The sequence below is a fragment of the Puma concolor genome, chromosome C1 (assembly GCF_028749965.1).
Source record: "Puma concolor isolate L17-30 chromosome C1, mPumCon1.1.hap2, whole genome shotgun sequence".
NCBI classification, from domain to species: Eukaryota; Metazoa; Chordata; class Mammalia; order Carnivora; family Felidae; genus Puma; species Puma concolor.
In genome coordinates this window covers 98,736,171-98,762,827 of record NC_141674.1, presented here as the reverse complement: position 1 = coordinate 98,762,827, position 26,657 = coordinate 98,736,171, and the positions used below count along the sequence as shown (strand labels likewise).

Below are 26,657 nucleotides of genomic sequence, written 5' to 3'. Positions count from 1 at the left end.
TTCATTTCCTTTTGTGTATATTCTACAGATTTTTTTGTATGGCTACCATGGGGATTACATTTAATATCCTATAATGTTATAACAATCTACTTTGAATTTATACCAACTTCACTTCAATAGCCTGCAAAAATCCTGCTCTTATACAGCTCCATGCTCCTTTTCTGTTATTGATGTCACAAATTACATCTTTCAACTCCAGGATTCCTTCTTGGTTCTTTTTATAATTTCTATCTCTTTATTGGTATTCTCATTTTAGTCATACATCATTTTTCTGTCTTTGTCTATGTCTTCGTTTAGCTCTTTCAGCATCTTTAAGATGGTTGTTTTGAAACCTTTATCTAGTAAGCCCAACATCTGGGCTTCCTCAGGGACATTTTCCATTAACTTGTTCTGTTCCTTTGTATAGCCCTACTTTCCTTTTCTTTGTATACCTTGTGATTTTTGTTGAAAACTAGACATTGGAATCTTATAATTAGATAGGTCTGCAAATCAGATTCTTCACTTTCCCCAGGGTTTGCTGTAGTGGGTTAGTTTTGTTTTTGTTTTATGTTGTATAAGTTTCTATGCCAGGGATCAGGATGAGGTGAAAATTTGAGATCTCAGGTTTTTTCTGAGCCTGTCTTTCCCTTGGCACATGTAGTGGTTTTAAATACCCCATAAATGTGAGTGCTTTTGAGTGTACTAATTCTTAAATGCCTGGTCCTCCAAAGAAGAAAAATGAAAAGAGGAGGAAGGCAAAACAAAAACAAACAAAAAAAACAAAACCCACAGATATAGTTCACTTAAATCCTCTAAGAAGACACAAGCCAGCGAGGGTTGAAAGAATGGCAGGAAGTTTCTGTGCCTGCACCTCAGTGGTGAGAAGCAGCAATCATGATATGGAACCCTGAACCTTGATACTCAGAGAAAAAGTCCTTGTTGCTTACCCTGGCTATGGCCAAGACCTGAGCATAGCTGTCTGCCACAGGCCTATGGATTGGATGATAGGTAGTTACTACCATTCTTAAGGTTGCAAACTTAACTATAATTTACCAAGTTGCAACCCTGGAAATTGCAAGCATTCAAACAGTCTCCAGAGCTCCAAAATAGTTATTTCTGGCAATTTCTGCAAGTACAATTGCTATCTAGGTGGAGAAATAAATTTGTGGTATGTCCTACTCCACTATCCAAGATCACTTAGACAATCCATTTTTACATCTAACTTTTTATAATAATTTGAATCTTCATCAAAATTTAAACACAACAGCTAAGAAATTTACAAAAATAGTAACTTCAAATGATAATTATAACCAAATAAATAGACATGAAATGTCTTTTTAGACAAGTGGAAATAATTGTGTATACATATAATAGTGTAGTATGTTTATGGTGTTGCAAAGTTGTGATGCTTTTAAAAATGAGATGCATCATTTTGAATCTCAGATCAGCTAAATTCACATTGCTAGAAAAATAGTAGGGATTCCAACCCTGGAGTGTCTAATCCCAGAGCTCATAGTCTTTCTACTAATTCTCCTTACATTTTTATATATCTGGACTTCAGTTTAAGCTGGAAGTTACTATGTACATGGTCTTACATAGGCTTTGGAGCTAGATGGTCTGTGTTCAAATTTTGGCTCCCTGCCTTACTAGCTATGTGATCTTGGGCAAGTATCTGTGTGACTCAGTTTCCTCTTCTGTAAAATGAGAACAGCAACATTGTCTATACTTCTTAAACAGGAGATTGTTCTAAGAAATAATCTATGTAGTCTTTGAAACATTGCTTGGTTCAGTTTTAATCATTAAAATGCTAATCAACATCTATAAAACAAAGAGGTACTTGAGTAAGGATTCTGTATGTTAACTTCAATAATTAAAGTTTTAAGACTTCAGCTACTCATTTTTCCAGAAGAAAGCAGTCCCCAAAAAACTTGAAGAATCTCAAAAGTTGTAAGTGGCAACAATGAAACAAGTGCTTTTAACTGGAATTTTGTAATTAGGAATCTTTGGTATATTGCTTCATTTTGTGTGATGAGATTTATTTGGTTTTAAATTAAATGAATCTAAGTTTAACTATTCTCACTAAATCAATATTATAACTTCAGAAAACACTGGTATGTGTGGATACACTCATGGTAGGGAGTAATTACTAATACAAACTGCTAGGGGAAATATCTTCCTTAAACAACTCATCTTTAATACATTAACTCTTTAAGAATAATAGTAATGTTATACCTTGATACATATTTCAACCAAAAAGTGGTATAAAATGAAGTAACATGTATATTAGCAAAATCAAAAGGGACCCTAAATAACAAATTTGGCTATAGCAAGATTCATCTAACCTTTCTGAAAGAAAGAAAGAGGAAAAAGAAAAGAAACAAAAAAAGAGAAAATGTGGTTAAAAATTCCTTGTAACACTCTGCTGGAAAACAAGATTGTTAATCATGTGTCAACTATGTTACATCAAGTAATTCAAAATGCCATGTTTACTGAAGTTAGATTATTTGAACCCTATCCGAAATGCTGCAAAAGCATATAGGGCTCTGTGTTGTAGTAGAGTTCTACTATATTTTAGTATTGCAATGGTAGATGCTATGTGTATATATTATACATATACATCAAAAAGTAATGTATAAAAATAATGAATAATGTAAACAAGTAATAAATACTGATTTGTAGTATTTTACCAAAAGATCAGTAGTTTCTGAACTATCCGAGTTAATATCAAACTCAAAGACCATTTTTCTTTTTTTATTACTTTCTTCGGTAGGTATATTCTTGCTTTCTCTCTGCTGAATTTTTAGTTTCGTTGGTGTCTTCACAGTATATGCCTATCCAAAAAGAAAAACAATACATTTTCCCATCAAAAACCCCGTATTACTAATAAAGGCAAGTTAAGTCTTTAGCAATCAATAACTCTCAATTATTAGTGGAATGTATATAGAGATTTTTGATAAGAATTTAATTCAGGTATTTTTGATGCTAAAACTTACAACTTCCTTCCAAAAATTTTTAATAGAAAACTTTTTCTTTGTCCTTCCCTTCAACTTACTGAAGAAAATAATGGCAGGAGAGAGTGCGGAGAGACACTCTTCAACTTCAGGAGTCAACGATCTTAAGAAGAGGGATTTTTAACTTTTTTAACAATGATTCAGACCAAAAAACAGAATGAGTTTAGCTCTCTCTACAAAAATCCTTACTGATTTATGAGAAAATAGGTATGCTTATATTTTGTTGATTAAGTAAGTCACATTAGTCAACGTTTACTATTCCATATTTCCCCGTAAGTTTTACAATTTTTTTTCAAGTACCTTAAAAAGTTAGGTCACTGACATCAGCAAAAATGGCACAGTATAGGTACTCCAAAAATTTTCTCTTCCATAAAGCAATAAAATACTAGTAAAATGGTCAAAGTCCACTTTTTTTCAGAACTCTGGAAATTAACCAAAAGCTTGTCACAAACTGTAGTGTTTATTTAAAAAAAAATAATTGGCAGAGGGGTGCCTGGGTGGCTCAGTCAGTTAAGCTTCCGACTTCAGCTCAGGTCATAATCTCACAGTTTGTGGGTTCAAGCCCTATATCAGGCTCTGTGCTGGCAGCTTAGAGCCTGGAGCCTGCTTAGGATTCTGTGTCTCCCTCTCTCTCTCTGCCCCTCCCCCACTCATGTTCGCTCACTCGCTCTCTCAAAACTAAACATTAATTTTTTTTAATTATAAAATAAAATAAAATAAAATAAAATAAAATAATTGGCAGAACCTCCATAAGAACAGCAAGCTTGGCGGTGTCTTAACTTTTCTTCATCCTAGCTCCCATTCTCTATGTTACCCTTAAAAAATAACATCCCACACTCCTGGTCCAGACTGGCAGCCATTAGTCGGAGCAAAACAAAATTGAGAGCTCTTTCAAAGCTTTTATTCCCAAAGAGTTGTCATTATTTAACCTGTCTAGGGGTTCTGTGAAAGACCTCACAAGCTAGTCTGTATTTAACCTGATTCAGAACTCATTCAGTACAAAAGCTTTCTCTTTGGTGTTGAGTAGGACACAGCATTTATCAAGACAATTATAGACAAGTGTTTTCACTTTGCAGTTCCATGAGGCAATGATTTTAACAGGTCAAATGATAAACTAGACAAAAACTTCAAAAATTCTGGCATTCCTGGAAATGTAGAAAGCCACACATGCATAGGACTGTGAATAAGCACAGGAAAGACCTAAGAAGGCCCTAGTTGAGCTTGAAGATTCAGTTATCAATGGTCTGGCTGAGTGCTGAAGGTATACCCTAATAAGTACCTACAGTCCATTGGTAAAAATTGGGAGATTTATTGGTACAGGCTCAGTTGGTTCAAACATTAGCTGAACATTAAGCTAACCAAGTAGAAACTTCAGTGGCACTCAAAGAATACAAACTTTACAGAATTAGTTTAGAAAAGTCACTAAACAAACAACAACTATAACAAGCAGAAACAACAAACCCTAAGGACAGCTAAGGACAGGGGTGAATCTGATCTCCACAGCTGTCCATTATGTTATTTTTAGTGTTCAGATTTCAAGAAAACATTATGAGACATGCAAAGAAACAAAAAACTATGGCCCATCACAGGGGTTGGGATGGTACAATCAAAAGAAACTATCCCTAAGGAAGACCTGTCATGGATTTCCTAGACAAAGGCTTTAAGTCAGTTATTTTAAATATGTTCAAGGAGCTGAAGAAACCCATATCTAAAGAAATAAAGTATGATGACAATCTCTAACCAAATGGAATTATCAATAAAGATAAAACTTATTTTTTTAAAAAGAACCAAATTGAAAATTGCAGTTGAAAAGTATAGTAAGTGAAATGAAAAATTCAGTAGAGGGGCTCAATATCATATTAAAGCAGAAAGAATCCATGAACCTGAAGATAGTTCAATTGAAATTATCTGGTCTAAGAAATAGAAAGAAGAAAAATGAACAGGGCCTCAGAGACTTGTGGGACACCATCAAGTATACATAATGGGAGTTCCAAGATAAGAGCAGAGAAAGGGAAGAAGAAACATTTGGAAAAATAATGGCTGAAAACCTCCCAAATTTGGTGAAAACATTAATCTATACACCCAAAAAGCTCAACAAACTCCAAGGAGGATAAACTCAATTAGAACTACACTTAGACATACAATCAAACTGTCAAAAGTCAAAGACAAACTAGAAAAGCAGTAAGAGACAAGTGACTCATTACATACAGTTGATTTCTACCATAAACCATGGAGTTAAAACAGCTGTAGGTTGACTCCAAAGCACTTAAAAAGACCTGCTTCCAAATAATTCTATATACACCAAAACCATCCAGTAAAGAAAACTATATAATTATAAAAGATAGTATGCATGTATTTGTTTATAATTCTTTTTTCCTATCTAATCTAAAATATAGACACATAAGGCAATAATTATTATACTGTATCAATGGGCTTAAAATGTATAAATATATGATTTGCACGACAATGATATCAAAAGAGAGAGGGAATGAAACTAAGTTTGGGCAAAGTTTTTGTATACCGTTGAAATTACATTGGTATTAATTCAAACTAAATCATTTTAAGATGTTAATACTCAGGTAATCACTAAGAAAATAATTCAAAAAGTATAATAAAAAACAAGAGGATTAAAATGGTATACTAGAAAATACTTAGGGGCACCTAGGGCTCACTTGGTTAAGTGCCCAACTCTTGGTTTCAGCTCAGGTCACAATCTCACGGTTCGTGAGTTCAAGCTCCACATTGGGGTCCATGCTGACAACTCAGAGTCTGCTTGGGATTCTCTCTCTCCCTCTTTCTTTGCTCCTCCCCCACTCATGCTCTCTCTCCCTCAAAATAAATAAATAAATAAATAAACAAACAAACAAACAAACAAACTTTAAAAATTTAAGATCAAGACTAGGGAAGTATGCCAACTAAATGCAAAGTGGTACCCTGGATTGAATCCTGGAAGAGTAAGAAAACATTAATGGAAAAATAAAGTTTAGTTAACAGTAATGTACCAATGTATGTTTCTTAGTTTTGACAAATGTACATGGTAATGTAAAATGTTAACAATGTAGAAAACTGAGTGACTGATATAAAGGAATTCTCTGTACTACCTTTGCAATTTTCCTGTAAATCTAAAATTACGGTAAAAATGTTCTTTTTAAAAAAGTAAAGTCACCACAGCCATGAGAATGGCTAAAATCAAAACGATAAAAAATACCATGTGGTAGCAAGGATGTGGGGCAACTAGAACTCTCACTCGCTGCTAGCTTAGATATAAATTGATGTAATGATTTTTTTTAAATGATTGGCAGTGTGGTACAATAAGAAACATACCTTTAGTTTTTGTCCCTGGTTCCTGACAGAGAACTTCTAAAACCCATGTAATTTTCTGAGTGAAAGGAGCATCTTTTGGTACAACATTTGGTCTTTGTTGACAGTAATGTGATAGGAGTCTTTTCCTATTCAGAATGAACTCCTTTCAACTGGACAAGAGTTAATGTTAATGAAATAATTGGCAGTAAAGGGCACCTACATAACTTCAGGATGGTGGCTTATTGCCGGAAAAAAAACAAGGTTTGATTAGAAGTTTGTAACCTTTCAGTTCCACCCCCTGACCTCCTGGGAGGGGAGAGAGGTTGGAGATTGAGTTACCAATGGCCATAATTTAACCAATCACGCTAGGTAGTGAAATCTCCATTAAAAAGAAACCCTAAACGATAGGGTTCTGAGAATGTCCATGTTGGCAAACACACAGAGGTGCTGCTGGAAGGATGGAACTCCTGAAGAGAGCATGGAAGCTCTATACCCCTTCCCCTATACCCTGCCCTACTCATCTTTTCCATTTGGCTGTTCCTGGGTTGTATCCTTTATAATAAACTGGTAATAGTAAGTAAAGGAATTTCCTGAGTTCTGTGAGTCATTCTAGCAAATTAGCAAACCTGAGGAGGGGGTTGTGGGAACCCCCAATTTAGAGCCAACTGGTCAGTAGTACAAGTGGCAAACCAGGATTGTGACTGGTGTCTGAAGCGGAAGCAGTCTTATGAGACTAAGCCCTAAGCTACTGGGATCTACATTAGCTCCACGTAGTGTGAGAATTTAATCAAGTTGTGGGACACCTAGTTGGTGTCTGCAATCAGAGAACTGGCATGAGGGAAAAAAAACAAAAAACAAAAAACACATGTTTTGTATCACAGTAAAAAACAGCCCAGGCAATATCTATTAAAATGTAACATATTATGCATAATGTTATTACCCAGCAATTTCATTCCTAAAGACATACCCAACCAAAATGCATACATGTCAAATACTAGAATTTTTATAGCAACACTGTTCATAAAAGTCCCATCTGGAAACTACCCAAAAGTCCACTAACAATACAATAAATAAAATATGGTACATCATACAATGGATTACTATACAGGAATAAAAACAAAGAATCTACAACTTAAAGCAACAATATAGATGAGTCCCACAAACATAATGTTAAATGAATAAAGCCAAAACAAAAATAATGATTCTGTTTATAGAAAATGCAAAAACAGATACATCAAATATTAGAGTTGGGACAGTAGTTAGCCTTGGCGGAGAAGCTAGTAAGGGGGGCAAGAAGATCTTCAGAGGTGATAGTAATGTTCTGTATTTTATTGTGAATGCTGATTACTAAAAAAGTCATCTTTAGTTTGTAAAGATTCATCCAATTGTATAATTAAGACCTGGGCATTTTTTTTGCATATATTTCAATAAAAAAAAATTTTTTTAAGTAAGGTTCATTTTATGCAAAGATCATTTCATGTGAATAATATAGTTCTAAATACAACAAAATAATTTTATATAAAAGCCTCTCTAAGCCATGTAGTTTACTAATTTTCATAATTTGCACGGTGTGGATAATATGTATAAACAGGATGTGAGAGACTCTTCTTTTTGCTCTGGAACTGTTAACTGGGGCACAAAGCTGTTGAAAAAAGTGCTAGTAACCCATATTCTAAAGAAAGTAACCTATGATTAAAGCCTGGATCCTTCGATCCTTCTTTCGGGCTTATTAAAAAGTGGTTAAACTGGCCATACAAGCACCAAACACCTCCTTTCTTCCCAGTTATCTTAAGGAAACTGAGAAGGAAAGGTATGAAATTTCAACTTAGAAGGATACAAAGAGGTAGAGATATTTTTCCCTTCAAGCTCCAAGCCAAGTGAGGAACTAATATAAAACTAGGGGCACCTTTAAGAAGATACACACTTAATGTATACCTCACTAGATACACACTTAGGGAGAAATTTCATTTGCCTTTGCATCTGGCTGAACAGTTTAGAGTATAAAGAAATTAGAGAGAAATAGATGGTGGGGGGGATGGGGGCGGGGCCAGAGTAGACATTCTGTACTACCATTTAGCATGGAAAGGCTGAATGAATTCCCCATGGATTAAGTGGGCATATGGAAGATAGCTAGTAACTCAGCCACCTCCTGGTGGTACCTGATCCACCAAGGGCTGACTGCTAAGTAAAGGACTCTTGCAGCAAGATGATGAAGGGTAAATAGAAAAGGAAGCAACTGGGGTGAAAAATGCCAAGTCAGAACCAGATTTCCCACATCAGGGAATGCCATCTGGTGAATGCCAAAAATTTATGGAATCTGCCCAAGGTGTCATTAAGTTGTAGACAGTAATTTAAAAAAAAAAATTTTTTTTTAACTTAAAAAAAAAAAAAAGGAAACCATTTCATGCTGGTATCACAAAAACTGGATTGGTTTTATATATGTATGTGCAATACCAGATATATGGCATATGATACTAAAACCTTTTTTAACCAAAACGTTATGAACTTCTTAGAAATTTTAGCAACCAACCTTTGGCAATGGTGTGGATAAAGTACTTTTGGCAGATGTCCACAAATAGTCTCTTTTGTCTCTGGATTTGCCATTGTCCGCTGATGTGATGTTTCTGGATATATTTTGTGAAGGAGCTACTTTAGAATCAAACTTCCAATAATGAGTTTCAGGTGTTTCCAACAGAGATGTCTGTGTTTTCTATATTGAACAACAAATAGGAATAAAATCATCACTATATGTCATTTAAGTGCAGCAACTACTAGAGATAACACTGGAATAAACTAGAATTTACCCCCAAATTTATTATTAAATAACTTTCAATAAATTATATTTATCACTTTATTTTCCTATTTAAGATGAAAATGGTATCTGCCCCTCTCTGTCTTCACAGAGCTGCTATAAAAAGAAATAAAACATCTCAACTCTCTAACTGACCAAAAGTTGAGGATTTGCTAAAGAAAAACCTCTATTCCTGGTGGCAAAAAAGCCTTTCTTTGTTGTTCATTACAATAGTCTAAAAGCCAGAGGGCAGTTTATTCTCATTTCTATCCATTCTCTTTTATGCTTTCGTATTTCCTCTCTCTCATCTATAAAAATATCGCCTTTCCTATCCACCAGCCTTACTCCCCACCAAAAAAAAAAAAAAAGAAAAGAAAAGAAAAGAAAGAAAAATAGGCAAGAAAACCTATAAAAGTAAAGAACCAGAAATTTTTTCCAGGAGGAAAAAAAATGGTTTGTTTTTTTTTTTAAGAAAAAAAATTTTTTGAAGAAAAAAATTTTCTTCAATTCTGAAACAAATTGCAAATTTACTTTAAATACTTAGGTTTTATTTCAATTCAATGTCTTCCATTTTTTTTCTACCTTCATATGTATCTTCTCTTTAGCATCTGACCTATATTTCTAGTAAAAGTTCGCAGTAGCTACTTTAATGGAATTGTGTTAGTTGCTTTGTATTTTATCACTTCTCTTGGTTGCCACTGTCTCCATGCATGGCAATTACTCACAAGAAAAAACGGAGCACATACAAACCACACACAAAGGGCTATTCTCAAAAGTTCAGTGGTTAAGTCTGCCATAAATTTAAATTAGGAGGGTTATAAGATGCAGGATTAAGAGGTGACCACATGTGCTATAAAAATATTGGGAGTAGGGGAGCCCAGGTGGCTCAGTCAGTTGAGCATCGGACTCTTGATTTCAGCTCAAGTCATGATCCCAGGGTCATGGGATTCAGCCCCGTGTCGAGCTCCCTACTGAGCATGGAGCCTGGTTAAGGTTTGTTCTCTCTCTCTCCGCCCCTGCAAGTTCCTCCTCTCCCCCTTTACAACTTTCACACTCTCACTCTCTAAATTAATTAATTTTAATTTAAAAATTAAAAAACTTGGGGCACCTGGGTGGCTCAGTCGGTTAGGTGTCCAACTTCGGCTCAGGTCATGATCTTGTGGTTTGTGAGTTCAAGCCCTGCATCAGTCTCTGTGCTGACAGCTCAGAGACTGAAGCCTGCTTCAGATTCTGTGTCTCCCTCTCTCTCTCTCTCTCTCTGCCCCTCCCCCACTCGCACTTTCTCTCTCTCAAAAGTAAATAAAACATTTAAAAATTTTTAATAAAAAATCCCACACTGGGGCGCCTGGGTGGCTCAGTCAGTTGAGCAACTGACTTCGGCTCAGGTCATGATCTCATAGCTCATGAGTTCAAGCCCCGTGTCAGGCTCTGTGCTGACAGCTCAGAGCCTGGAGCTTGCTTTGGATTCTATGTCTGCCTCTCTCTCTGCCCCTAACCCACTCGCATTCTGTCTCTGTCTCTCTCAAAAATAAACATTAAAAAAAAATTTTTTTTTTAAATCCCACACTGGGCAAATGGATAAGGAGGATGTGGTATACATACATACATACACACACACACACACACACACACACACACACACACACACACAGAGGAATGTTACATAACTGTATAAAAAAGGATGAGATTGTGCCATCTGAGACACCATGGATGGACCTAGAAGCTATTATGCCAAATGAAATAAGTCAGACTAAGAAAAACAAATACCATATTATTTCACTCATATGTGAAATCCAAAAACAACAACAGCAACAAAAGAATAAACAAAAAGCAGAATCAGACCTATAAATACACAGAACAAACTGATGGTAGTCAGATGGGAAGAGGATGGGAGAATGGGAAAAATTGGTGACAGGAAGTGAGAGATACAGGCTTCCAGTTAGGAAATGAATAAGTCACAGGAATAAAAAGCTCAGCATAAAGACTACAGTCAATGATATTATCATGGTGATGTAATAGGACAGATGGTAGCTACACTTGTGGTGAACACAGCATAATGTATAAACTTGTTGAATCACTATGTTGTACCTGAACTTATATAACACTGTATGTTGACTATATTTTAAAAAACAGAACAAAACATTAGACTAGGAGTCAAGGAATATACTCTTTTCTCCTCAGTCTTTTACTATCTTGCTGGGTGATTCTAAGTAAATCTCCAAGTACCTCTTGGCTTAAATCTGTCCATCTATATAAATCAAGGAGCTAAATGAGGTGACGTGTAGGCTTCTGCCCAGTTCTAGTGATCTCACTTCATAATCTTTTTTCCAGCAGGTATAAATTTTGGTAGCTTTTTTTCACACACTTGCATTTTTGTATACTCCTTCCTAAATATTTCTGCATCATAGTTGATAACACAATTTTGATGGAAGTAAATCTTTTTGTTCTCTGGACTTATCAGGAGTCATCCTCAGAATTTCCAAAATGTAGCTGTTTTCATAGACAAATTTTTCTCTCTTGAAAGGACTGATAATGACAACTACACCACCTTGTGGCCAAGTCTGGGAATTTAACACTTCCTGGGGTAGAAGGGTAGTTTGAAAGAAAATTCACCCCCATTCGAGAATACTGAAATATTCCCCTTCATAATAAGTCATAGAAATGTATATATTCTCCTACCAGTTCATTCTTTTCTGAAGGTTACATTTCTAGTGATGCATATACCGGCATATCTCCTTTCATTACACTTCACTTTACTGTGTTTCAGAGATGCTGTGTGGTTTTTTTTTTTTTTTGGTGTTTTTTGTTTGTGTGTCAACCAAGCCTATTGGCAACATTTTTCCTTAACCATTTTGCTCACTTACTGGAACTTTTGTCTCTTTGTGTCATATCCTGGTAATTCTTACAATATGTCAAACTTCTGCATTATTGTTATATTTGTTATGGTAATCTGTGATTGGTGATCTTTGATGTTACTGTTGTAATTGTCTGGGGGCACCATGAGTCACACCCTCATAAGATGGCTAACTTAACTGTTAAATGCTGTGCGTGTTCTGATTGCTCCACTGACCACCCATTCCCCATCCTTCTCCCTCTCCTGGAGCCTCCCTATTCACTGAGACCCAACAAAACTGAAATTAGGCCAATCAGTAATGCTCCAATGGCCTCTATGTGTTCAAGTGAAAAAAAGAGCATGAGCTATAAATGATTGAGCTTAGAGATAGGAAGGCATGTTGAAAGCTGAGATAGGCCAAAAGCTAGGCCTCTTGCACCAAACAGCTAGGCAGGTTGTAAATGCAAAGAAAAAGTTCTTGAAGGAAATTAAAAGTGCTACTTCCAGTGAGCACACACAAATGAGAAGTAAAACAGCTTTATTACTGATATGGAGAAAGTTTTAGTGGTCTGGATAGAAGATCAAACCAGCCACAACATTCCCTTAAATCAAAACCTAATCCAGAGTAAGGCCCTAAATCACTTCAATTCTATAAAAGCTGAGAGAAGTGAGGAAGCTGCAGAAGAAAAGTTTGAAGCTCGCAGAGGTTGGTTCATGAGGTTTAAGAAGCCATGTCCATAACATAAAAGTGCAAGGTGAAGCAGCAAGTGCTGATATAGAAGCTGCAGGAAATTATCCATGAGACCTAGCTAATTAATTACTGAAGGGGGCTATGCTAAACAAGAGAGTTTCAATGTACATGAAACAGCCTTATATTGGAAGCAGATACCATCTAGGACTTTCATAGCTAGAGAGGAGAAGTCAATACTTGGCTTCAAAGCTTCAAAGAACTGGCTGACTCCCTTGTTAGGGGCTAATGCAGCTGGTGAATTTAAATTGAAGTCAGTGCTCATTAACCATTCTGAAAATCCTAAGGCCCTTTAAGAATTACACTAATCTACTTGCCTATGTTCTATAAATAGAACAAAGCCTGGATGACAGCACATCTGATTACAACCTGGTTTACTGAATATTTTAAGCCTGCTGTTAACACCTACTACTGCTCAGACAAAAAGATTCCTTTCAAAATATTACTGCTCCATGACAATGCACCTGGTTACACAAGAGCTCTGATGGAGATGTACAAGGTTACTGCTCTGATGCCTGCAGCCCATGGATCACGGAGTCATTCTGACTTTCAAGTCTCGTTATTTAAGAAATGCATTTTGCGTTTTTTTTAATGTTTGCTTATTTTTGAGACAGAGAGAGAGAAAGAGAAAAAGAGAGAGAGAAACAGAATGTGAGTAGGGGAGAGCAGAGAGAAAGGGAGACACAGAATCCAGGCTCTGAGCTGTGTGCACAAAGCCTGACACAGGGCTCGAACTTATGAACTGTGAGATCATGACATGAGCCAAAGTCAGACACTTAACTGATGGAGCCACCCAAGCACCGCTTAATAAGTGCATTTTGTAAGACTACAGCTGCTATAGATAGTGATTCTACTAATGGATCTAGGAAAAGTAAATTGAAAACCTTCTGGAAAGGATTCACCATTCTAGATTCCATTAAGAATATCTGTGATTCATAGAAGAGGCCAAATATCAGTATTAATAGGAGTTTGGAAGAATGTGATCCCAACCCTCATGGATGACTTTAGGGGTTCAAGACTTCTGTGGCAGAAATAACTTTAGATGTGGTGGAAACAGCAAAAACACTGGAATTAAAAGTGAAGCCTGAAGATGTGATTTAAAGGCTGCAATCTCATGATAAAACTTTAACAAGTGAGGAGTCACTTCATGTGGATCAGCAAAAAAAAAAAAAAAAAAAGTGGTTTCTCAAGATGAAATCTACTCTTGATGAACATGTTGTGAAGACTGTTGAAATGAAACAAAGGATTTAAACTATGATGTGAACTTAGTTGATAAATCAGCAGCAGAATTTGAGAAGACTGACGCTGATCTTAAAAGAAGTTCTACTATGGGCAAAATGCTATCAAACAGTATCCCGTGCTACAGAGAAATCATTCGTGAAAAGAAGAGTCAGTGAAGAAAACTTCATCGTTGTCTTATTTTAAGAAATTGTCACATATCCCAACCTTCAGCAACCATCATCCTTGATCAGTCAGCAGCCATTAATATCAAGGCAAGACCCCCCCACCAGCAAAAAGGATTACTACTCATTAAAGGCTCACATGATGGTTAGCATTTTTAAGTAATAAAGTATTTTTAAATTAAGGTATGTACACTGTTTTTTAGACATAATGCACACTCAACAGACCACAATATAGTATACATGTAACTTTTATATGCAGTGGGAAACCAAAAAATTCATTTACTGTGGTATTTGCTGCATTGATCTGGAACTGAACCTGCACTATCTTCAAGGTGTGTCTACATACAGAACATTCACGATTTTCTGCTTTACTTTTTTAATGGAAATATAATTAACATACAGTATTATATTTGTTACATGTATACAATGTAATGATTCAACAATTCTATACATTACTCAGTGCTCACCACTGTATTTTTTAAACACTTATATGGCATTTTCTATGTGCCACGCTCTATTTGTAAATGCCTTACAAATATTATCTCATTTAATCCTTATAACGTTAAAAAATAGATACTATTAATTATCCCTATATCGATGAAGAAACTGAGGCATAATTTTCCCAAACTCAGAAATGTTTCATAAACCTAATAGTCATTACATATAAAGATTGTGCTATTTCAATATTGTTGGAATAAGGCATAGCAAATAAAAGCTTATTAAAATTTTTTTATTTCTTGTATTATTTCCTCATTTGTAATTTATATATCCAGAACCCCAAATGAAATATAGGGCATTTACTAATCTAAATAATGGGCCTATATTACTGGAATTATACATGAATCAAAATAACTCCATAAGAATACATGATATATACTGGTATACTCTAAACACATTCTATATTTAGAAATGAATATTAGATGTTCCTTACATATTTATGATCAAAAAAATTTTTCAGGTAGATGTTAGAAAAACAAGGAGAGGGGCGCCTGGGTGGCGCAGTCGGTTAAGCGTCCGACTTCAGCCAGGTCACGATCTCACGGTCCGTGAGTTCGAGCCCCGCGTCAGGCTCTGGGCTGATGGCTCGGAGCCTGGAGCCTGTTTCCGATTCTGTGTCTCCCTCTCTCTCTGCCCCTCCCCCGTTCATGCTCTGTCTCTCTCTGTCCCATAAATAAATAAAAATGTTGAAAAAAAAAATTAAAAAAAAAAAAAAAGAAAAACAAGGAGAATTATATAAAACTCTTACCTTGTCTTTTTTTTCTTTGAGAAGAACTGTGTTTTCTTTGGTCTCTTTTTTGAGTTTTTCCTATTAAAAATGAGTACCCACAATGCAGTCATTACTGTTGTCAAAAATTAATGCTATTATCAAAATCTTTGCTGAGAAGTATCAACAAAGAATGCTAAACTCTAAATAATAAAAAATAATGAAAAAAAAGCAAATTAGTTTCTTTCTACAGAGCCCATTATTTAGTTTTGATTATGTTTTTTAAAAATTCTGATCTGTCTAGTATGTATCTGTGGAATCCTGAGTCTTTTAAAACTCTGAATCAACTTTCTCATTTGTAAAATGAAGTAGATGAATTGGATTATAAACTAAGGAATACACACAAGTAATAACTGTGAAGAGCTAATAAAGAGATCCAAGTATTATGGGCCTTTAGATGCAGAATTCAATTTTTCTGTGTGTTGAGAGAGGATACATCTCAGTTGGACCTTGGATAATGAACTTTCAACATGAGATAATAAAGGATGAGGAAAAAAAGAGTACAAAATACTTAGGAAATAATATATCACTTTTGCTGGAGATTAGGGTATGTGTACTCAGTATAGAAAAAAAGTTACCCCTGGCCTACAGAAAAGAATATGTATTATGCCTTTAATATGACAGCCAACTGGAGAACAGAATTGTTACAGCCCCAGGGGAACTTAAAGGACTAAGAGAAGGGAAAGTTCCAACACACAGAACTTTAAGCAAACTTGCCGTGCCTGCCCATGATGCCTATGCCAATATCAATCCTCACTGAATGCCTCTTGTACATTGTGCTCTCTATCCCAGAGTGTTGCTCCTAACCAAAAAACTCACTTCACCACAAAGAAGCTGGCAGTAAACTAATTTAACAATAGTCACTATTCTTATTATGTATCCTATCAACCACCAATGGTTGATTTTTAGTTATAGTGACAACTGGGGTCTCTACTAAGGGACTAGAATGCTATCTTCTAGAGTAAAGTACATCCTCTAAACCAGCAAAATTGCACTGCCTCTCTGAATATGTATCTTGGCTTCTAGAAGACAGAAGGGCAAAAGCACCTTTTATGACTGCAATGACTCTATTAAAGTCTGGAGACTTTTACTGGTCTGGAGATCTTAGTACAGTCTATTCTAATACAACATATGTTTCCAAGGTGGGGATTATTAGTTCATACACAAACATGTATCTTTGGGAGTGGTTAATTGATCTTGAGTTCCTTAAGACCATACCAATGGGCAGTCCACTATGGTCCCTATTCAATCTAAATAACTAAAATATGCCTGTAATACACACTGGAAAACAGAGGATTGACTTCAGCCACAGGAATAGAGAATGACAGGCCTATACCCAGATTTCAGACTTGAACAAATTAAATTTATAAACCTAGAACCCTCTAAATTAAAAGAAAGCCTGGTAACTCTTATGGAACGATTTTGTAATAGTATCACAAATAAATACTGTATTTTCTAGTATCTTGTGCGCTGAAACACTAAGACTTATGGGTAAGTGGACACTGACTATAAATTAACCCCATTTATTACACCCATAATGTTACTATTTTTTCATTAGATCAAGTGCAGGCGTTTTGGGATCAGGTGAAAATGGCATTTAATCCAAGTCTACTTTCACAATGAGCCCATGGAACTATAAACCTAATCTATGGTCGTTTCTTTGGATCCTAAGAATAAAGTTTGATAGATAGTTTAAATTCAGTAAGTGCCATAATCCCCATACTGGTTCTAACCACAGAATGAGGGTTTTAAATTTGGAAGGACCAACTGGAAGACTTTGTTATTTTCCTCCATATCAAGAATGTAAACAAATGCAAATCAAATGTCACATCTCACATAGGCAGAGACTAAGGTCCCATTAAACCATGGAAGATATAGAGAAGGTGATTTATCACAGTCCCACAGAGACAAATTTTGGAAAATTTGACTGTCATCTAGTAACAATTTGGTCATACCAATGGGCAAGTAACAGAAGTTAAAATATGGACTGCCATAATGACTGGGATCAAAATTGAGAACTAAGAAAATAGTTTCATATAAAAGATGAACTGAATCGGCGGGGGTGGGGGGAGCACCTGGGTGGCCCAGTCAGTTAAGCATCCGACTTGGGCTCAGATCATGATCTCACGGTTGATGAGTTTGAGCCCCACATCAGGCTCTGTGTTGACAGCTCAGAGTCTGGAGCCTGCTTCAGATTCTGTGTCTCCCTCTCTCTCTGCCACTCCCCTGGCTCGTGCTCTGTCTTCCTCTCTCTCTCAAAAATAAATAACCATTAAAAAAATTAAAAAGAAAAGATGAACTGAATCTATGTAAACATAAAGCTCAAATTAAATACCAGAATCATGGTTACAGAACAAATACATGTATTTGTTAATCTTGACAATGTAAATTAATACCAAAATTGTATAAGCAAAGGAAGAAGCAGTAGGAGGAAGTGTTAGATACACTGTTTACAAATACAAAGGTAACCAGTAAAATAACTGAAAATACTACACACACCTTTCAAATTAACAAGATACCCACAAACACATTTAGAGAAAAAGAAAAAATAAATAAATATTAATATGTAATGTAAAATAAGAGGACAAAAACATGATATAAAGCATATCAATAAGGGGTTAGTATCCAGAAAATATAAGTCAACAACAAAAAACAATTTAAAAATGGGCAAAGGATTTGAACAGACAATTCTCCAAAGAAGATGTGTAAATGGTCAACAGGGGAAGGAAACAATTAAGAACTTCCAAAATAAATTCAATAACATAAACATACAATCACATGCCATAATTTCTGATTCCAGTGAGGCTCAGCATGAGAGCCATTGTAGACCTGTGCTTATTTGATTCTAGTCAATACGGCTCTTAACCTAATCACCACTTGTATAGTACTGGTGAAAGTGGACACATATAATAATGAAAATAACTGTCACTAGTATACCTGTATTGATAAGAAGTAATCTGAGGGGATAAGTAGGCAGTCCAGGAAAAAAAAAAAAGAGGCCTATAAAATGCACAAAGAGTGAAAGTTTCAGGAAAAATGACTAAATTTTTTTCATTTTGGTCTATCTAGTTTGGATAAAGAAAGTACAACAAACATACCCATACAGAATTAATTATCCATGCCAATAAATAGAACATACTAGCAGTAAAGTCAAAAGACAAGTTAAAAAAAAAAAAAGAAAGAAAGAAAAGATTCACCTGAAGGAGCAGAAAACACAAAAAGAAGAGATTCACTGAAAAAATAAATGAATTTTGTCCTTTTTCCAGCCTCCCTCTTACCACGCTGTAAGTAGAATATACCAAATCATGATATTCTTATCTTTCTTGCATAAAATGCATGAGGAAATACAGCTTGAAGAGAGACTGGTAAATGGCAAAAGTGAATACACACACTGGAATATTAGCCATGAAAGAGATCTTGCCATTTACAACAACATGAATAGATCTATAGAGTATTAAGGTAAATGAAATAACTCAGACAAAGACACACATACCATCTGATTTCACTTATGTGGAATCTAAAAAACAAATAAACAAAGCAGAAACAGACCCATAAATACAGAGAACAAATTGATGACTGCCAGAGGGGAAAAGGGTGAAGGGATGGCAAAATGGGTGATTGAAAATAGGAGATACAGGCTTCCAGTTATGGAATGAATAAATCAAGGGATGAAAGGTACAGCATAGGAAATATAGTCAGTGATATTATAACAGCACTGTATGGTGGCAGATGGTAACTACACTTAGGGTGAGCATAGCATACAATACTAAATGCTTTCAATAGGAAAAGAGAAGATTGAGGTCAGCAAAATGGCAAGAGTTTTCTACCATCTACCCCACCAAGACAACAGATTTTAACAAAGATCACTCCATCCATGATACTGAGGTTAACTATAAGACTAAGGGGTGAGGAGGGTTGGGACTATAGCAGCAAAAGTTTAGAATGTATTTAAGGGACACAGATCCTACTAACTACATCATGGACTCTATTGGAAAGCCTGCCCAAGAGCTGCTGAGGATACCTTGCTTGAAGATCTCCTCAACTGGCCAATGGGCATTCTCCCAACGCTCCACACATCTCACCCATACACGTCCTACCCCGCTGCCAACCTATGCATGCCCCTATAAGTGTGGCAAGTGTGGGTCTTTATAGATGGCAAGTGATCATGTGCAGAAAGCTGGGTCAATGCTGCATCATGCAGACATGATGAAAGTAGTCCTTCAAGCTGAAATGAGAGGATGGTAACTAGTAATATGAAAACATATGAAAATATGAAACACACTGGTAAAGGTCAAATTCAAAATACTCTAATATGTATGAAGGTGGTATGTTAATCACTTAACTATCTCTCATATAAAGGTTAAATAAGCATTAGAAATAGCTAGAGCTATAAAATTAACAAGTCAGGAAACAACAGATGTTGGCGAGGATGCAGACAAAGGGGAACCTTTTTGCACTGCTGATGGGAATGCAAACTGGTGCAGCCACTCTGGAAAATAGTAGGGAGGTTCCTCAAAAAATTAAAAATAGAACTACCCTATGACCCAGCAATTGCACTACTAGGTATTTATCCAAAGGATACAGGAGTGCTATTTTGAAGGGGCACATGCACCCCAATGTTTATAGCAGCACTATCAACAACAGCCAAATTATAGAAAGAGCCCAAATGTCCATTGATTGATGAATGGATAAAGATGTGGTGTACACACACACACACACACACACACACACACACACACACACACAATGGAATATTATTCGGCGATCAAAAATAATTAAATTTTGCCATTTGCACACATGGATGGAACTAGAGTATATTCTGCTAAGTGAAATAAGTCAGAGAAAGATAAATATCATGATTTCACTCATAGGTGGAATTTAAGAAACAAAACAGATGAACATAGGGGAAGGGAAGGAAAAATAAAATAAGATAAAAACAGAGAGGGAGGCAAACCAAAAGAGACTCTTAAATACAGAGAATAAACTGAGGGTTGCTGGAGGAGTGTTGGGTGGGGGGGATGGGCTAAATGGGTGATGGGCATTAAGGAGGGCACTTGTTGGGATGATCATTGGATGTTATATGTAAGTGATGAATCACTAAATTCTACTTCTGAAAACATTACACTATATGTTAACTAACTTAAATAAAACTTAAAAATTAAATAAATTTTAAAAATGAGAAAAAAGAAATACAGCTATACAATAATTTGTTAATGGACACACATTATTAAAAGATGCAAACTGTAACACTGACTGAAAACACAAAATGTAGAAGGGACTTGTTTGCACTACAAGTTATTATCACCTTAAAATAGACTATTAGAACTATATGAGTTTCTAGGGAGGCCTCATGGTAACCACCACGGAAAAACTTACAGTAGGAACACAAAAGATAAACAGAAGGGAATCAGAAGGGAATCAAAATATACCAGTAGGTAAGATTATCATTTCACAAAGGAAGATGCAAAAGAAGAAACAAAGGAACTATAAAACAGCCAGACAACAATTGGATGGCATTAGTAAGTCCTTACCTAACATTAATTACTCTAAATATAAATGGACTCAATTCTCCAAGCAAAAGATGGAGAGTGGCTGAATGGAAAAATATGGGTAATGGATGAAGAATGGATAAATAAAGATCCAACAATGTGCTGCCAACTAGACTCAGTTATGCTTTAAGGACACTGGTGAAAGTGAAGGGATAGAGAAATATTCCATGCAAAAAAAAAAAAAAAAACAGTCTATTTGACAAAATAGACTTTCAGTCAAAAGCTGTAACAAAAGACAATGAAGGTCATTACATAATGATAAAGGGGTCAACTTATCAAGATCATATAACAATTGTCAATACATATGCACCCAACAGCAGAGCACCTAAATATATTAAGCAAATACTAACAAACCTGAAGGCAGAAACAGAAAACAATATAATAGTAAGGGACTTCAGTACCTCATTTTTTTATTGAAATATAATTAACAATGTTAAATTAGTTTCAGATATACAACATATTGATTCAACAATTCTATATATTACTCAGTGATTATCACAATAAGTGTAGTCACTATCTGTCACAACACTGTTATATCATTAGAACAACATTGTTATATCATTAGAACAACACTGTTATAATATCATTGACTATATTCCCTATACTGTAGTTTTCATCTCTATGACTTACTTATTTTTATTTATTTTTAATGTTTATTTTCGACAGAGAGAGACAGAGAGACAGAGCATGAGCGGGGGAGGGGCAGAGAGAGAGAGAGACACAGAATCCAAAGCAGGCGCCAGGCTCTGAGTTGTCAACACAGAGCCTGATGCGGGGCTTGAACCCACGAGCTGCGAGATCACGACCTGAACCAAAGTCGGATGCTCAACCGACTGAGCCACCCAGGCGCCCCTGACTTACTTATTTTAAATTGAAGTTTGTACCTCTTAATCTCCTTTACCTATTTTACCCCTCCCCACCACTTTCCCTCTGGCAACCACCAGTTTGTTCTCCGTATTTAAGAACCTGTTCAGGGCCGTCTGGGTGGCTCAGTCAGTTAAGCGTCCGACTCTTGGTTTCAGCTCATGTCATGATCTCACGGTTTCATGAGTTTGAGCCCTGCATCAGGCTCTGTACTGTCAGACTGTCAGTCCCTCTCTCTCTCTGTCCCTCCCCTGCTCACACTGTCTCTGTCTCTCTCAAAATAAATAAACTTTAAAAAAAGAGAGAGAGAGTCTGTTTATTCAGGGGTGCCTGGGTGGCTCAGCTGGTTAAGCGTCCAACTTCAGCTCAAGTCATGATCTCATGATTCATGAGACTGAGCCCTGCCTGCATTGGGCTCTCTGCTGTCAGTGCAAAGTCCACTTTGGATCCTCTGTACCCCCCTCTCTGCCCCTCCCCTGCTTGTCCTTTTCTTTCTCTCTCAACAAATAAAAAATTTTAAAAATAAGTAAAATATGAGTCCATTTATTCATTTGTTTTCTCTTTTAGATCCACATACAAGTGAAATCATATGGTATTTGTCTTTCTGTGTCTGAGTATAATACCCTCTAGATACAGCCATATTGTCACATATGGCAAGATCTCTTTCTTTTTTATTGCCAAACAATATTCCAGTGTGTGTGTGTGTGTGTGTGTGTGTGTCTGTGTGTGTCTGTGTGTGTGTGTCTGTGTGTGTCTGTGTGTGTGTATCTCATGTCTTCTTTATCCATTCATCTATCAATAAACACTTGGATCACTCCCACATCTTGGCTAGTATAAATAATGCTGCAGTAAACATTAGAGTGCATATATCTTTTTGAATTAGTGTTTTTTGAGAAACAAAAAACCTCCTGATTTTAAGATTTACTACAAAGCTAGAGTAATTGGTAGAATTACTGGATCATATGTTTATTTCTATTTTTAATTTTTTGAGGAATCTCCATACTGCTTCTCGCAGTGGCTACATCAATTTACATTCTCACCAACAGTGCCTGAGTCTTCCTTATTCTCCATTCTTCCTTATTCTCCTTGTCAACACTTGTAATTTCTTATCTTTTTTTATTCTAGCTATGCTGACATGTGTGAGGTTGTATCTCATAGTGGTTTGAACAGTACTCCCTTTTCAACAATGGATAGATCATTAAGGAAACATTGGAATATGAACTATGCTTTAGACCAAACAGACCTAACAGACATACACACAACTTTTCATCCAATAAAACATATTGAGACGAATATTCATTCTTCTCAAAACACATGGAACATGTCCATGGTAACTCATATGTTAGGCCATAAAACAAGTCTTAACAAATTTAGGATGACTGAAATCATACCAAGTATGTTTTAGAACCACAAGAGTATGAAATTAGAAATCAGTAACAGGAGAAAAACTGGAAAATTCACAAATAATGTGGAAATCAAACAATATACTCCTGGATAACCAATTAGTCAAAGAAGAAATCCAAAAGGGAATTTAAAAAATATATAACGCAAATGAAAATGGAAACATAACACACTAAAACTTACAGGATGCAAGTAGTTCTAAGAGGAAAAAGTTTATAGCAGTAAACACCTTCAACTAAGAAAAAAGATCTCAAGTAAACAACCTAAATTTACATCTCTAGAAAATAGAAAAAGAGGAACAAACTAAGTTCAAAGTTTGTAGAAGAATGCAAATAACAAAGATCAGAGTATAAAAACATGAAAGAGACAGATGAGGAAGGGGAGAGGATGGGAGGGGGGGAGGAAGACAGAAGGAAAAGGACAATGGCTAAGTCTGATCATTTGAAAAGATAAACCCGACACACCTTTGGCTAGATCATTAAGAAAAAAGAGAGAACTAAGAGTCAAATGAATAAAATCAGAATTAAAAGAGGAGATATTACAACAAACACCACAGAAATACAAAGAATCCTAAGAGACTACGAAAACAATTATATGCCAACAAACTGGATAACCTAGAAGAAATGGGTAAATCCCTAGAAATATAACCTACCAAGACTGAATCATCAAAAAATAGAAAATCTGAACAGACCAATAAGAATCAGTTGTCAAAAGTCTCCCAATAAGAAAAGTCCAAGACAACACAGTAAGTGTAGTCACTATCTGTCACTATCTGTCACAACTGATTGCTTTTCTGGGGAATTCATCCAAACATTTAAAGAATAACTGACACCAATCTTTCTCAGAATATTCCTCCCAAAGTGAGGAAGGAACACTTCCAAACTCATTTTACCAGGCCAGGGTTACCCTGTTAACAAAGCTGGGGAAGAGAATTATAAGAAAATTACAGGCCAATATCCCTGATGAACACAAATGCAAAAATCCTCAACAAAATACTAGTGAAGAGAATTCAACAGTACTGAAAGAATCATACATCATGATCAAGTGGGATTTTTCCCTGGGATACAAAGATGGTTCAAATACACAAATCAATAAATGTGATAAACCACATTAACAGAATTGAAGGGTAAAAATAATATGATGATCTCAACAGATGCATAAAAAGCACCTGACAAAACTGAACACTCTTTCATGTAAAAACTCTTAACACATTAGGTAAAGTAGGAATACACCTCAACATAATAAAGGCCATATATGAAAAGCCCACAGTTTACATCATAGTCAATGGAGAAAAGCTGAAAGCCTTTCCTCTAAAATCAAGAAGAAGACAAAGATGCCCACTGTCACCACTCCTATTCACTTATTTCTCTGCCAAAGAAAGCAGACAAGAAAAAAAAAGGCATCAAAAATGGAAAAGAAGAAGTAAAAGTATCTCTATTTGCAGATGACATGATTTTATATGGAGAGAATCCTAAAGACTCCACCAAAGAGCTGCTAGAATAAACAAAGTTGCAGGACACAAAATTAATGTACAAAAATCAATAGCATTTCTATACACTAGCAACAAGTTATCTGAAAAAGAAATTAAAAAAAATAAAGAAAATGATCCCATCCATAATAGTGTCAAAACTATAGGGTATTTAGGAATAAATTTAATCAAGGAGGTGAAATATTTGTGCATGAAAACTTTTCTTTAAATATAATTTATTGCCAAATTGGTTAACATACAGTGTGTAAAGTGTGCTCTTGATTTTTGGCGTAGAGTCCCGTGGTTCATCACTTACATACAACACCCAGTGCAATATACATGAAAACTTTAAGGCACTGATGAAAGAAATCAAAGAAGACACAAATAAATGGAAAGATGTCCCATGTTCATGGGTTGAAAGAGTTAACACTGTTAAAATGTCCATACTACCCAACACCATTTATAAATTCAATGCATCTCTATTGTTTCCAATGGCATTTTTTACAGAAGTAGAAAAAACAATTCTAAAATTTACACAGAATCACAAAAGACCCCAAGTAACCAAAACAATCCTGAGAAAAAAGAACAAAGCAGGAGGCATCACACCTCCTCATTTTAAGATCTATTAGAAAGCTAGAGGGGCGCCTGGGTGGCGCAGTCGGTTAAGCGTCCGACTTCAGCCAGGTCACGATCTCGCGCTCTGTGAGTTTGAGCCCCGCGTCGGGCTCTGGGCTGATGGCTCAGAGCCTGGAGCCTGTTTCCGATTCTGTGTCTCCCTCTCTCTCTGCCCCTCCCCTGTTCATGCTCTGTCTCTCTCTGTCCCAAAAATAAATAAACGTTGAAAAAAAAAAAATAAAAAAAAAAAAAAAGAAAGCTAGAGTAATCAAAAAATAAATAAAAATAAAGCTACAATAATCAAAACAGTATGGTAATGGCATAAAAACAGACACATAAAAACTCATGCATATACAGTCAACTATTATTTTACAAGGGAGCCAAGAATACTCAATGGAGAAAAGACAGTCTCCTCAATAAATGGTGCTGAGAAAACTAAATATTCATAGTAAAAGAATAAAAGACCACTATCCTATATTTACACCACACACAAAAATTAACTAAAAATGGATTAAAGACTTAAATGTAAGACTGGAAACCATGAAACTCCTTGAAGAAAGCAGGGGAAAAGCTCCTTGACAGGATCTTAGCAATGATTTTTTGGATAGAACACTAAAGCACAAACAACACAATCAAAATAAATAAGTGGGACTATGTCAATCTGCACAGCAAAAGAAATGATGGATCACATGAAAAGATAACCTACAAAATGGGGAAAAAATATATGCAAACTGTGTCTTATAAGGGGTCAATATCAAAAATATATAAAGAATTCACACAATTCAAGAGCAAAAAAATCCAATAAAAAATGGGCAAAGGACCAGAATAGACATTTTTCCAAAGAACATATATGAATAGCCAATAGGTACATGAAAAGGTTCTCAACATCAGTAATCATCAGAAAAATGCAAATCAAAACCATATTGAGATACCACCTCATGCCTGTCAGAATAACTATCATCAAAAAGACAAAAGAGGATGTATAGAAAAGAAAACCCTTGAAGGGAGCTAAGACAGGGGAACAGTAGGAGGACCCTAGGCTTGCCGTGTCCCTCAAATACAGGTAGATAAATATCAAGCCATTCTGAACACCCAAGAAATCGATCTGAGGACAAAACAAACTGCACAACTAGGAGAGAAGAGTACACATGACATTGGAAGGAAGGAGGTGCGATATGTGATTGGGGGAGAAAAGGATCTCAGGTGCTGCAGGGGAGAGGGTGCCCTGATCACAGAGAGAGGGAGGGAGAGGGAGGGGAAGGGAAAGAGGAGGAGGGAGGAAGGAGCACAAGGAAAACACTTTCCCAAAGCCACTGATTGAGAAAATGAAAGGGGCTGATTATCATGAGTTCTTACAACAATCAGAGTTCAAAGACTGGAGTTTTAGAGGTCTGTACCATGGCTGGCGTTGAGCCTGGTGGGCATTGC

At 36.0% G+C, this 26,657-nt stretch overlaps 1 protein-coding gene across 1 annotated transcript in view; it reads right to left on the bottom strand.

The window, feature by feature from the left end:
- The window catches only part of SYCP1 (synaptonemal complex protein 1), a 116,938-nt gene that overhangs the window by 4,935 nt on the left and 85,346 nt on the right, over positions 1-26,657 (bottom strand). The window contains exons 28-30 of the mRNA XM_086717907.1: positions 15,315-15,374; positions 8,824-9,003; positions 2,667-2,810 (exon numbers count right to left, since the gene is read on the bottom strand). Of these exons, the coding sequence (XP_086574033.1) occupies positions 2,667-2,810; positions 8,824-9,003; positions 15,315-15,374 (384 nt within the window). The remainder of the gene's footprint in view (positions 1-2,666; positions 2,811-8,823; positions 9,004-15,314; positions 15,375-26,657) is intronic.